The sequence below is a fragment of the Macaca nemestrina genome, chromosome 1 (genome assembly GCF_043159975.1).
Source record: "Macaca nemestrina isolate mMacNem1 chromosome 1, mMacNem.hap1, whole genome shotgun sequence".
Taxonomy (NCBI): Eukaryota; Metazoa; Chordata; class Mammalia; order Primates; family Cercopithecidae; genus Macaca; species Macaca nemestrina.
In genome coordinates, this window is record NC_092125.1 from 214,892,121 (window position 1) to 214,906,527 (window position 14,407).

At 40.3% G+C, this 14,407-nt stretch overlaps 1 protein-coding gene across 7 annotated transcripts in view; it reads left to right on the forward strand.

Annotated features, from left to right (window-relative positions):
• The window catches only part of LOC105483121 (ubiquitin protein ligase E3 component n-recognin 4), a 140,140-nt gene that overhangs the window by 71,782 nt on the left and 53,951 nt on the right, over positions 1-14,407 (forward strand). For all 7 annotated transcript variants that reach the window (XM_011743792.3, XM_071099420.1, XM_071099424.1 and 4 more), the window contains 6 exons: positions 312-449; positions 1,662-1,836; positions 11,112-11,208; positions 11,863-11,970; positions 12,443-12,559; positions 13,523-13,732. In XM_011743792.3, coding sequence (XP_011742094.2) covers positions 312-449; positions 1,662-1,836; positions 11,112-11,208; positions 11,863-11,970; positions 12,443-12,559; positions 13,523-13,732 — 845 coding nt within the window. The remainder of the gene's footprint in view (positions 1-311; positions 450-1,661; positions 1,837-11,111; positions 11,209-11,862; positions 11,971-12,442; positions 12,560-13,522; positions 13,733-14,407) is intronic.

Here is a 14,407-nt window from a genome sequence, read left to right on the forward strand (position 1 = left end):
TCAGCGTCCATGTCACAGATTCTTACTGAACTTGCACTGTAATTTAAACAGCGAAGGAAATGCCCAGTGAACTGGGTTTTCTTCACTCCTGTCTAAGTACTGTTTGCAATGCACCGTGTATAGTGTTTGTTTCTGTTAGCGATTAACCAGCAAAGCAAATCTTTCCCTTTTTTCTTTGACGACAGGATATATAAACTGCATTGTGTCCTATGCACTATGTGGTTTGATGCTTTCATCCCAAGGAGGGCTCTTTTTTTTTTTTTTTAATTTTTTTATTTTTTAACCTGTAACAGCTCTCGTTACTCTCTCAGCTCCAGCCTCAGACGACGAGGGCAGCACAGCAGCAACAGATGGTTCTACCCTTCGGACCTCTCCTGCTGACCACGGTGGTAGTGTGGGCTCGGAGAGCGGGGGCAGTGCAGTGGACTCAGTGGCTGGCGAGCACAGTGGTAATGTGCCATGGAGGGGGGCAGAGGGTGGGGACAAAACAGGAATCTCTGCTTGGGTCCTGGGGTTGGTTTTTGCAAAGAAAAGTTATAGAGACTCATTGAAAGTCTTGTGGACTCTCTGAAAGTCTTATGGATTCATTTGGCCTCAACTTTCGAGTTTCAAATGTTTAATGGCTTAAGCTCAGGGGGTTAGTATTGAAATATTTTACAGATATTTACTAATTATCTGTTAGTGGAAAAAAAGCATTGACATGCATAATTCTTTTTTTTTTTTTTTTCCTCTCTGAAACTGTGATGATGTGCATAATTCTAAGTCATGATTAGCCTAAAACAGTTATGGTGTCACCTTGAAACCCATTATCCTATGGTTTCTGCTCCTTATTTATTTGGGGGAGGGTTTTTTTGTTTTTTGTTTTTTGTTTTTTTTTTTGAGGCGGAGTCTCGCTCTGTCGCCCAGGCTGGAGTGCAGTGGCGCGATCTTGGCTCACTGCAAGCTCCGCCTCCCGGGTTCCCGCCATTCTCCTGCCTCAGCCTCCCGAGTAGCTGGGACTACAGGCGCCGCCACCACGCCTGGCTAATTTTTTTGTATTTTTAGTGGAGACGGGGTTTCATTGTGTTAGCCAGGATGGTCTCGATCTCCTGACCTCGTGATCCGCCCGTCTCGGCCTCCCAAAGTGCTGGGATTACAGGCTTGAGCCACCGCGCCCGGCCGGGGGAGGGTTTTTTTACGCGATCTTATTGTTAATGATCTGATGTGTTCACATAGCATACCATCCCCACAGTCTACTAGCTGATGAGGTGGGACTCTAGAAGGAGGGAACATGACAGCCATTTTGGTTTGACCTTCCATATCAGTCCGTGGGTAGCAATCAGATGCAATTTTTACAGAGGAGATTAAGAGCAGCTAATAATTTATAGATTCCCATGTCAGTGTATGTTTCCTCTGAAGTATGAGATAGAAATGTATTAGCATCTGAGATTAAGATTATTCTTATAGGTGGGTCTTATGTACCGGGGAAGGGTTAATGGCTACTGTGAGAGTGATTTAACACAGTGCTGTGGGGTCTTACTTAGCTTTACGTATAAGAAAAAAATACTACCAGTTGCTGTCTAATGCTACCCGTTATTATCTATTGGCTGCTGCTTTAGAATGCACTGGGTTCCTTCATGCTTTGGGAGTTGATTTGTGCTTTTTAAACTATTTCCCTCTAGTGTCTGGCCGGAGCAGTGCTTATGGCGATGCTACAGCTGAGGGGCATCCGGCTGGACCAGGAAGTGTCAGCTCAAGCACTGGAGCCATCAGCACCACCACTGGGCACCAGGAGGGAGATGGCTCCGAGGGAGAAGGAGAAGGAGAAGCTGAAGGAGATGTCCACACTAGCAACAGGTCAAAACCTAGTCCTCCACAGTTAAGAGACTTGCCTATCTGAGACTATTTCAGGAATAGTAGGACTGATCAGTTGTAGGAGGTAGAGTGGTGATAACAGTATATTTCTTTTGAAATATTAAGGTGTAAACTTCTGAAACAGTTTAAAATCTTAGGAAGTGCTCTAGGTCTGTCTTTGTCTTAGAATTATATTAAATCAATTACAGAGAGAATAGGAAGTGGTCTTTCTCTTAAGGCTCCTCTGAATATCTTAGTGACTGTAAAGTGATTGTCATAAAAACATGTCTTTCTTACTCAAATTTTTCCAGTTTCATCAATATCCATACACTCAATGTACGGCATCCTCTTTACAAATGGCACCGCTGGAGGCTCAACATTTAGGTATACGTATTAGGTGTCCTAGAAGTGCTCCTTGTTCAGCATGTTCATAAGGTGAAGGAGAAATAAGACATAGCAAATACATGCTTATGGCTAGAAATACCAGTGGTGAAGCATTTTGAAACTGAAAGTGATCTATAAAATCCTAATCCATTTTTGTGGTGGAGTTTGGTGCTAGATTGGTGAAGTGAATGTATTCTTATCCCAGAGGTAACTAGAGAAATAGAAGACAAACCTGAAAAATAAGACTCAAGATATAATGTTTGTTGAATTTGTTGAGGCCAGTAGTTGTTACATTAGTGCAAAAATAGGTAAGTCAGAATTTTTTTTTTTTTTTTTTTTTTGAGACAGGATCCTCCCTCTTGTCACCCTGGCTGGAGTGCAGTGGTGTGAACACAGCTCACTGCAGCCTCAACCTCCCAGGCTCAGGTGATCCTCCTACCTCAGCCTCCCGAGTAGCTGGGACTACAGGTGTGCGGTACCACACCTGGCCAATTTTTGTATTTTTTGTAGAGATGATGTTTTGCCGTGTTGCCCAGGCTGATCTGGAACTCCTGAGCTCAAATGATCTGCTCATCACCTCCGGAAGTGCTGGCATTACGGGTGTGAGCCCCTGTGCCTGGCCCAGAATTTTGAACTAACTGATTTCTATCAGGGAAAAAATATGGTGCCTGATGTAGTCAGGCATCAGAGACATTTAAAGGGGGCATCAAAGAGTGCCTTCCACATTCTCTATATCCTACTGCTTGAATGTAAGCCGTTTACTTCTCTGGATGAATTTCTCTGGTTCTGTTAATAGATATTTTGATAGAGTTTTTTTTTTTTTTTTTTTTTTTTTTGAGACGGAGTCCCGCTCTGTCACCCAGGCTGGAGTGCAGTGGCCGTATCTCAGCTCACTGCAAGCTCCGCCTCCCGGGTTCACACCATTCTCCGGCCTCAGCCTCCCGACTAGCTGGGACTACAGGCGCCCGCCCCCTCGCCCGGCTAGTTTTTTGTATTTCTTAGTAGAGACGGGGTTTCACCGTGTTAGCCAGGATGGTCTCGATCTCCTGACCTCGTGATCCACCCGTCTCGGCCTCCCAAAGTGCTGGGATTACAGGCTTGAGCCACCGCGCCCGGCCTTGATAGAGTTTTTAAAAAATCTCCTAATATTTTTCTTAATGTGATTTCTAGGTTAATTCCCTTATGTTCAGTTAACTTGGTCTCTATGATTTTTTTAAAATTTACTTAAAAAATTTAAAATCCAGTCTACTTTTGTGTTCTAGTTGATATAGTTGAGTTCATTTACAATTAATGTTGATTGCTGACAGATTTGGAATGGATGTCTGCTATTACTTTGTGCTTCTTATTTGTTCTATGTGTATCCTTTTCTTTCCTTGTTGGCCTTCTTTTGAGTTGACTTGCTAATTTTTTGTTCCTGTTTTTTTCCTTTTTTCCTCCAACTCTGCAGGTTTGGAAGTTGTTTACTCTGTTTTTAATCTTTCAGTGGTTATATTATGCATTTTAACTTGCATACTTACCTTATTCAAAATGAAGTTTAATAGCTACACCTTCTGAATAATATGAGGATCTTAGAAGACTTTACTCCTTCTTATCAATATAAATGATCATTTTTGTGTGTTTTAACTTTTTTAATGTCTTCTTAAAGCCTTTAGAATTTTATAGTTTATATGGTCAGTGTTTGTTGAAGTTTTACTCATATGTTTACCATTTTATGTGCCTAACATTTCTTTATGCCTCTGAGACCTCCCATCCAGGATCATTTTTTTCCTGAACTGTATCATTTAGATTTCCCTTTAGGGAGGTTTGCTGGTTTACAATATCTCAGATTTTGTTGGTCTGGAAATAACTTTATTGAACTTACATTTGAGGATGTATTTTTGATGGGTATAAAATTTTGGGTTGGCAGCACCCCCGACCTCCCTAGTTGAAAATGGTATTCTATTATTTCCTGGCTTTTGTTATTTCCAATGAGAAATCACCTCCTATTTTAGCTGTTGCTTCTTTGAAAGTAATGTCTTTACTGCTACTTTTAAGATCTTCATTTGTCATTATTTTTGCAATTTTACCAGGATATGTGATTTATTTCTTTACATTTGTTTTGCTTAGTAGTATTTGGGACTCTTGGATGTGTGGGCTAGTGTCTTTTATTTTGGAAAAATCTCATCTATTAATCTTATCAGATATTCTTTTTGTCTTATTTTCTGTTATTTTTCATTCTGGGATTTCAGTTAAATAGATGTTAGACCATCATATTCTCTTCTTCATGTCTCTTAAAATCTCTTTTTCTTTTGTGTTCCTTGTGCTTATTATAAATTTCTTGATCTATTTGAGTAGCATTAAAAAACATCAAATACATAGCAATAAATTAGAAAGATATGTAAGACTTCTACTCTGAACACTGCACAATCTCAGAGAAGTTAAAGACCTAAATAAATGAAGAGCTACATTTATGAATTGAAATATGTTTATGGATTGAAAGACTCATTGTGAAGATAATTGTCTTCAAATTGATATAGAGCCATATAATCCTAGTCATAAATTTTGGCTGGAGTTATGTGTTAAAATTGACAAGTTGATACAAACATTTATGTGGATTAGCCAAGGCAATATTGAAGAAAATTCATAAAGTTAGAGGACTTTATAGAACTATAACTTATTATAAAGCTACGGTAATTAAGACCATGTGATAATGGTATGAAGATAGACAAATAGATTGGTGGAATGGGCTGGAGTTCAGAAACAGCTTCACACATACCTGGTCATCTGATTTGTAACAAAGGTGACACTTATGTACAATGGGGGAAAGGAGGGTTTTTTCCGATAAATAATAATGGGTCAGCTGGAAATGCACATAGAATAAAATGAATCTTGACCTGATCTTATATGCAAAAATCAACTGAATTATAGATGTAAATGCAAAGGGTAACACCTTCTTACTTTTAAAAGACAAAATGTCTTCATAACTTGGCTTTGGTGAAGATTTATTGAATAGGACACAAAAGCATTAAAAGGAAAACAAATGTATAAACTGGATTATATTCTCAGCAGCTATTCATTTTCTCCTCCCCTCTTCTCAGTGTTAAGGTTTCAGTTAGGTAGTTTTTCTTTTAGGCTCCTAGGCTAGAGTGGGGCGGGAGGTGCAGGTGCAGGGAAGAGTGTGAAGGGAAGTCATTTATTACTGTTTACTTTTAAAGTGAGGGTGTAGCCTTCTGTGGTTCTTCTATGAGGTTCTCTTTGAAGACCTTCCCTACTGTCCACAGAGGAGGTCTAAAGAAAAAAAAATGAAAACCTTCCCCACTTAAGGAAGATCCTCTGCTTTTATTTCTATTCCAAATGCCCTGTGAGGTCCTGGCAACCAGAGGGTCAAGTTGCCTTCAGAACATCTTGGCCTTAACTTGTCAAATTTCAAAATTCCCTAAAATCTGTCTCTGAGTTCTGCTTACATCTTTGGCTTAATAACTTGTTAATTGCTAGTGAGCTCATTATTACTTTTATTTTGACTTTGTATCTGATCATCTTTCTTAGTTCACTTATTCTTGTTGTTTCTTGTTTTCTTTTCTTTTAAGACAGTCCTACTTGCCCAGGCTGGTGTGCACAATCATAGATAGCTCACTGCAACCTTGAATGCCTAGGCTCAAGGAATCCTCCTGCCTCAGCTGTCTGAGTAACTAGGCACATGCCAGCATGCCCAGCTGTTTGTATTTATTTATTTATTTTTGAGACAGAGTCTCACTCTGTTTCCCAGGCTGGTATGCAGTGGCACAATCAAAGCACTTTGCAACCTCAAATGCCTAGGCTCAAGGAATCCTCCTGCCTGGGTAGCTAGGTGCATGCAACCATGCCCAGCTGTTTTTAATTTTTTTTTTTTTTTGAGACAGAGTTTGGAGTGTCTTGCCCAGGCTGGAGTGCGGTGGTACAATCTCGGCTCACTGCAACCTCCACTTTCCAGGTTCAAGCGATTCTCATGCCTCAGCCTCCTGAGTAGCTGGGATTACAGGCATGTGCCACCACACCTGGCACCCAGCTAATTTTTGTATTTTTAGTAGAGACAGAGTTTCATCATGTTGGCCAGGCTGGTCTCGAACTCCCGACCTCAGGTGATCCACCCACCTTGGCCTCCCAAAGTACTGGGATAACAGGTGTGAGCCACCGTACCCGGCCTAGTATTTATTTTATTTATTTATTTATTTATTTATTTATTTATTTTTTTGTTGAAACAGCATCTCACGATTGCCCAAGCTGGTCTTGAACTCCTGGACTCAAGTGATCTTCCTTCCTCAGCCCCCCAGTGTTGGGATTACAGGTGTGAGCCACTGCACCCAGCTCACTTATTTATTCTAATGATAGATTTTAGTGGATTTTCTGCGTCCACAATCTTATCACCTGCAAATAACAGTTTAACGTTTTTCATTCCAATCTTCGTACCTTTTAATTTTCTTTTCTTGTCTTATTTCATTAGCTAGGACCTCTTGTACAATGTTGAAAGAAGTGGTGATGATGAACATTATCTCATTCCCAAACTCAGGGTGAAAAGGTTCAATACTTTCTCATTAAGTGTGATGTTAGCGCAAGGGTTTTTTATGGATATTTATCAGATTAAGGAAATTTTGTTCCTAGTTTGCTGGAAGATTTTTATATTAAATGGGTTTTTCAAGATTTCCAGTTTCTTGTGTTTCATGTATTGAATCACTTATATGGTTTTTCTTCTTTATTTTATTTAAGTTTATAGATTACATTAATTGATTTTTCTATTATTAAACCTATTTAGTCATGGTGTGTTATCCTTTATATCACGTGACCTGATTTGCTAATTTTTAGTTTAGGCTTATCATTTTTCTTTGAGATGTCTTTGTCAGGGATTGATATTCACCTTATTCTGGCGTCATAAAATAAGTCAGGGCATGATCCCCTTTTCTCTTGCTCTAGAAGAGTTTGTATAAGATTAGTGTTCTTTCTTTCATAAATTCTTAGAGAAATTTACCAGTGAAGTCATCTGAGTCTGGACTTTATGTAAGGGAAGATTTAAAATTAGGTTTATTCTTTAAATGCTAGAGAATTATTTTTATTTATTTTGGTTTCAATTTTGGTATATTGTATTTTAAAAGGAATTTGTTGATTTTATTAAAGTTGTCAGTTTTACTGGCATAAACCTGTTCATATTTTTTTTTTCCTCATCTTTTTAATGTCTTGACAATCTGTAGTGATTTGCCTTTTTTCATTTCTGACAATGGTGACTTATTCTTTGTCAGTCTTGCTAGGAGTTATCAACTTTATTTGAAAGAACTGGCTTTTGGTTCTGGTTTTTTTCTGTTGTATGTCTGCTTTCTATTTTATTCCTGCTTTTTATTATTTCCTTTCTTTTGCTATTTACCATTTTTTACTATTTTTTTTGTTGTTGTTCTGTTGTTCCTGTTCTATCTCTGGCTCATGAGATACAAACCTAAATCATTTAATCATATGTATTTTAAACCTACTTTAAAAATACATATTCGGCTAGGTGCGGTGGCTCACGCCTGTAATCCCATCATTTTGGGAGGCTGAGGTGGGCTGATCACTTGAGGCCAGGAGTTCAAAACCAGCCTGGCCAACAAAGCAAAACCCTGTCTCTACTAAAGATATAAAAGTTAGCCTTGCATGGTGGAGTGCACCTGTAATCTCGGCTACTTGGGAGGCTGAGATAGGAGAATTGCTTGAACGTGGGAGGCGGAGGTTGCTATGAGCCGAGATCATGCCACTGTACTCCAGCCTGGGTGACAGAGTGAGACGCCATCTCAAACAAACAAACAAAAAAAACAACCATATTTGAAACAACGTATTTTTTCTAAAATTCCATCTTAATCTTGCTTTGGCTGCAGCTCACATATTTTGATAATGTTGTGTTTTGATAATGTATTTTCAATGCTGTTCAATTCAAATTGTTTTCTATATTCTGTTGTAATTTAGTCTTTGGCCCATGGGATATTTAAAAGTATGTTACTAAATTTCTAAACATTTGGGAATTTTCTATTTATCTTTTTGTTATTGGTTTATAGTTTAATTTTACCATGGTTGGGAACATGCCGGGTGATTGTAGATTTTTTTGTTTGTTTGTTTTTTGAGACGTAGTTTCACTCTTGTTGCCCAGGCTGGAGTGCATTGGCATGATCTTGGCTCACTGCAACCTTTGCCTCCCAGGTTCAAGTGATTCTCCTGCCTCAGCCTCCCAAGTAGCTAGGATTACAGGCATGTGTGACCACGCCCGGCTAATTTTGTATTTTTAGTAGAGATGGGGTTTCTCCATGTTGGTCAGGTTGGTCTTGAACTTTTGACCTCAGATGATCTGCCCACTTCGGCCTCACAAAGTGCTGGGATTACAGGCATGAACCAGGTGGATTGTAGATTTTTTTTTTTAAATCTCTTGAGACTCATCACTGCTTCTAAAATGGTGTTATATCTTCTTAGGATTTTCATTTGTTTTTAGGAAGAGGGTGAATTTAGGTAACCTAGCCATATTGACAATGGAATTCTCTATAGTGGTTTTAAGTTAACCTTTTTTCATGAATAAGTTAATTAAATAATTGGTTAATGAATTATTTAAAATTTTTTTGGTTTTATTTTCTCTCTTTGCTTAGTTGAAACATGAATTATTTTAAATAAAACAGAATTTTACTTTAAGTCACTAAAGAAAAGGAAACTGCAGTTTTTGGTGCTGTGTTTACTTTTTTTTTTTTTTTTTTTTTTTTAAAGTTTTAGGAGTACTGTGTAAGAGTTTGAAAATAGGTTGGGTCTGGTGGCTTATACTTGTAATCCCAGCACTTTGGGAGGCTGAAGTGGGACGATCGCTTGAGCCCAGGAGTTTGAGATCAGCCTGGGCAACACAGGGAGACCCTGTCTCTACAAAAAATAAGAAAATTAGCCGGGCATGATGGCATGCGCCGGTGGTACCAGCTACTCAGGATCCTGAGGTGGAAGGATCTTTTGAGTCCAGGAAGTCAAGACTGCACTGAGCTGTGATTGTGCCACTGCACTCCAGCCTGGGCAACAGGGTGTCCTAGGCTCAGAAAACAAAATGAATGAATGAATGATGTTTGAAAATATTCTGCTGTGATCTTGGTCCAAGTCTAGACTCTGCTCATTTTGTTGACTTTTTCTTCATGTGTGTATATTTGCGTGTATGGTCTCCAAATCTGAAGATATTAATCCATCTCAAAACAAATCTGTCTTATGTTTTATGTTGAAACTGTTGAACTGCTGCTATCATCTCACCTTTCCTCACTTGTACCTGGTCCATCTTTGAACAATTCTTAAATCATTTGTAGTCCCCACCTAGCTTGGCTAATTATTAACAGACACGTGCATGGTGTTCTGAAGAACAGTTAGCTCATTCCTTTGAGTTCTTTTTAGAATCATAATAATTTATAATTCACGTAAGACCCCATATTTTCTTTCATTCATTCTTTTTTTAGAGACAGGGTCTTGCTCTGTTGTTCAGACTGGAGTGCGGTGGCATGATCATGGCTCACTGTAACCTTGAACTCCTGGGATCAAGTGATCTTCCTGAGGCAGGACTATAGGCACATGGCACCACGTCTGGCTAATTTTTTACTTTTTTGTAGAGATGAGGTCTTGCTATGTTTCCCTGGCTGGTCTTGAACTCCTGCCTCAGCCTCCAAGTGTTGGGATTATAGACATGAGCTACCACACCCAACCCTAGACCCTGTACTTTCATCCAGACTTGTATTATTTTGAAAAGATTCTGGGCTGGGTACAGTAGCTCACTTTAGCTCTGTTGCCCAGGCTGGAGTGCAGTGGTGTGGTCATAGCTCACTGCATCTTTGAATTCCTGGGCTCAACCAATCCTCCCTTCTTAGTCTCCTGAATTGCTGGGATTAGAGGCACACCATCATGCCCAGCTGTTTTCTTTAAAACATTTTTTTTGGTCCTTTTTTGTATTTAAAAAAATTTTCTTTTTAAGAAAAGAAAAAGAAAATATTCTGGATACCTGCTAGGATATGTAACACATGAAAATCACACATTAAAAAAAAAAAATAGGCGTGTGGTTTCTTACAAATAATCTCTAAGATAAAAATGAGACAAGGACCATTTACTAATTATGAAAGTGAATCCATTGATTTATTCAGCAACTATATTCTTAATCTGTATGAGATTGTGTATTAGGGGAGACTGGCAACCAAATTGTCAGCAGGACCTTAATTAATTTTCATCATCCTCTTGAATCAGCATATTAGCTAGAGATCCAGGGGCACATACTTAGTACAGAAGGTCAGCTGTATATCTGCAGATGAAGGCTAGGTAATGGCCAATTGATTATATGGGAAAACTCATGGGTCCAGTAGGAGAGTGTGACGTTGAAACAGAATATTGTATTAGGATGATGGTGAACAAGGTGTGAGACAGTAGAGCAGTGACTGGACTTTATAAGAATTTGGGAAACGTGAGAAAGAAAGGGCTGGGTCACTGCAGCTGGGTGATACAGAATTTGTATATAGAAGAATTCTAGAAAATAATGTCTGGAGGCACAATAGGGCCGCATACTAGAAAAAAGCCATAAATCTTGCAGTTGGAGCTTTGACTTTGAAACTGAGAACTACCAGGGCCTGGAGGCTTGGGAAATACTTTGAACTTTCCTGTAGTAGGATTTCTTTCAGTGCCATCAGTTGTATTTTGGAATAGTTTTGCTTTCTTTTAACAGAGTGAGATCTCTCCTTCTGTGTTGCTGACTGGCATACCAAGTAGGCAGTTCTTAACTTTTTTTTTTTAATGCTGGAGATTGTTCCTAAGCATTAGGCTTCTTGTTGACCTTGGTAGCAGGGTTGGAGTGGGAAGGGAACTATATTCAGCTGGTTTCTGTTGGAGTACAGCTCATGTTTTCTATCTTTTCCTCACCCTTTTAGGCTGCACATGGTCCGTCTAATGCTGTTGGAGAGATTACTGCAGACCCTGCCTCAGTTACGCAACGTTGGGGGTGTCCGGGCCATCCCGTACATGCAGGTATCTCTTAGCTCACCTGGGTCTCTGTCAGGTCATGATTGGACTACCCTTAAGCATGCCCGCATCTCTGTTGCAGAGGACCTGGAAGCCTTCGTTTGGTGTTAGGCCACAGAATAATGCAATTTAATTTTTGAGCTACAAATTATAGCTCTTCATTTTATAAATGAGAAGGCTAAGGGTCAGAGAATTTTTTCAGTGCGCAAGTTCTTCCAGGTAGTTATTGACAGAGCCGGTGCAAAGCCCGCTCCTGAGATTCTGAGTCTCTAGTTTCTTCGTTGATATTAGTGGGCTAATAGCTGTTCTTCCACTCACTAGCTGTCTTCCTCAGATTCAAAACTGTTCTTTAATTCTTAGTTCAGTGTACCACCTTTTCTCAAGCTGCTTTGCTTGGATATAATATAGGTTAGTCCATTAATTTTACAAACTTTTTACAAAACATTTTTTGTAACGTCAAGTGTGGCATATATCAGAATTTGACTTTTCTGACTCTGAACACTGAAGCTTTGGATACTGGGAATTTAGAACGCTGTAATGGATTACAGTTATGATTGATAGGGATGTCAGGAAGATGAGGGTTTCTTCTGAAACACCCCGTATTTCAAGTCGTTCTTCTTTAGGAAATTGGGTTTTGTGTTTTCTCTCTTTGACTTCTAGGTCATTCTAATGCTCACTACAGATCTGGATGGAGAAGATGAGAAAGATAAGGGGGCCCTAGATAACCTGCTCTCCCAGCTTATTGCTGAGTTGGGTATGGATAAAAAGGTAAAATCTGAGAGGCAATCTGTGTGAGAAACAGGATTGGCTGAGATACTTCCTCAGGTTCCCATTTGTTTCATAGAGCAACTTCACCTTATTTTAAGGGGTAACCATCCACTGAGGGCTCCAGTTCTGTTGAGTCAACAGAAGTGTATTCAGGGTCTGCTTTGGCCCGAGTATAGTTTTGGACTCTGAGCATAGTTGAGGGCAAAGATGAAGTTCTTACCCTCATGGACCTTTAGTGCTCAGTGAGGTGAAAACATCAAATTAGTTGTTCATATCTTAATATGACCTCCTAAGTGTATCGGGCTCTGGGTACCCCATGTATAGTCCATGGATATACTGGGGGTTGTTTTGTGTCTGATTCAATCTAAGGAACACTTTAGGGCTGATGGGCTTGATTTGAAGGGATCTTGTTCAGAGGATGCCTCAAGCATCAAGTAAGTAGAGGTTTCTGGGCTTGTGCTTTGGCCTGCAGGATGTCTCCAAGAAGAATGAGCGCAGCGCCCTGAATGAAGTCCATCTGGTAGTAATGAGACTCCTGAGTGTCTTCATGTCCCGCACCAAATCTGGATCCAAGTCTTCCATATGTGAGGTATTTTTGCTTTGGGTTTATGGGTTTGGGGAAAGGTAAGAGGATTGTCTGGGTAGTGCTAGGGCCAGCGCAGGGGTGCTAGTCCTCTGTAAGAATAAAGCCATTGTTCCCTGAGGGGAGTAAGATTCTAAGCTGTCACCTTTTCAAGAGCAGAACCTCCACCTTTTTCGGAATCCCTTCCAACCCTAGTCTTTGCTAACAGTCCCTCCAATGGAGGGGTTAAAGGGTTTGGAAGTTCCATTATTGAAAAGCAGGGCTCTCTTCTGCAAGGCACAGAGTGGCTAAGAGGATTCCCCTAGTGTATGTTGCTATAAGGTATGGTAATAAAGCACAGAGAAAGCGATGTGTGTGTGGTGAAAGGAGATTAGCACAAAGCAGAGAAGGTAGAAATTGAGGCTGAACTGCATCCAATCTTAATGAGCTTAGGAGCTGTGGGGTTTGCTGGGATTTGCAAGGCTCTTCTAATGGTCTTATTTACAGTAGCTTTTCTCCTACTTTTTTATGCATGTGATCACTCACCCCCATCTCCTTTGGAAGCTGGTTCTATGGAAGACTGTATAGGGGGTGGGGTGGGGTTGTTCAGAAGTGCCTAAAATGGAAAGTTTTCTCTCTCCTTCTTGAATTGGGCTTATTTTCTAGTTGCTCACGGTAAAAGAGGAAACCCATCCCCTCCAGGGCGAAAGGTTATCTAATCTTGCCTCCCTGGCCTCTGGCACGTGTGTGTGTAGCAAGGTTAGAGTTGAGAACAGGTGTGTTTCTTTGTCTTACCATGTGGTTGTTCAAAAAAGTTCCAAAAAACCTCACAAACTTCCTTGGGGAAGTTTCAGTGCAAGAGCCTGATTCACTCACTGCCATAGAAACCAGGACTATTGTGAGTGTGTTTCCCATCCCCAACACCCACCCGGATTTCACATTGTTTTTACAAGCCATTCTTACCATCTCTGTATTTTCTCTGTCTCCCAGTCGTCTTCCCTCATCTCCAGTGCCACAGCAGCAGCTCTGCTGAGCTCTGGGGCTGTGGACTACTGCCTGCATGTGCTCAAATCACTGCTGGAATATTGGAAGAGCCAACAGAATGATGAGGAGCCTGTGGCTACCAGCCAGTTGCTGAAACCACATACTACCTCCTCCCCACCTGACATGAGCCCATTCTTTCTCCGCCAGTATGTGAAGGTGAGATATTTCCCTCATCAAAGAAACACTCGTCCTTTGTTCAGAGCACTCCACTTCTCCCAACCTTCTATGGGATTCTGGTTCCTGCCTCTTTGTAAATTGGAGGATTTGAATGAAATCTCAGTTATCTCATTTCACATTAAGTTTAGAAAAAGATGAGAAGGTACAAGCTAACGTCATCAGTTGTGGGTCATGACGTGTATGTCAGATATTCCCTGTGCTGTCACCACAGAGAGGCCCTTTAACGTATTATTAAGAAGATGGGCCTCCTGATCAGATGAATCTGGGATAAGTCCCGTCTTGTGTTTTTACTTACCAGTCTTGAAGCATGGAGAAGTTCTGTCTGTCTAACCTCCCTAACCTTCAGCTTCTACTGCTGGAAAATGAGCATGCAGATGGTATCTACTTTATAGGGCTGTTGTGAGTGTTGAATGAGGTGCCGTTTGTAAAGGACTTAGCACAGTGCCTAGCATGTATCAATGCCCAGTCCGTATTAACTGCTATCACCACTCTCTTCCTCACTGCCCCCCTAGAATAGCTTTGAGTAGGGGAGGAATACAATAGGCATAGAGTGTGGATCTGACTGTGTCTTGCTGTTTTTTCATGACTCTTTGGTGGTTTTCCATAACTTATAGGCCAAAAAGTTCTGGAGGACCCAGCCACCTGCTTGACTCT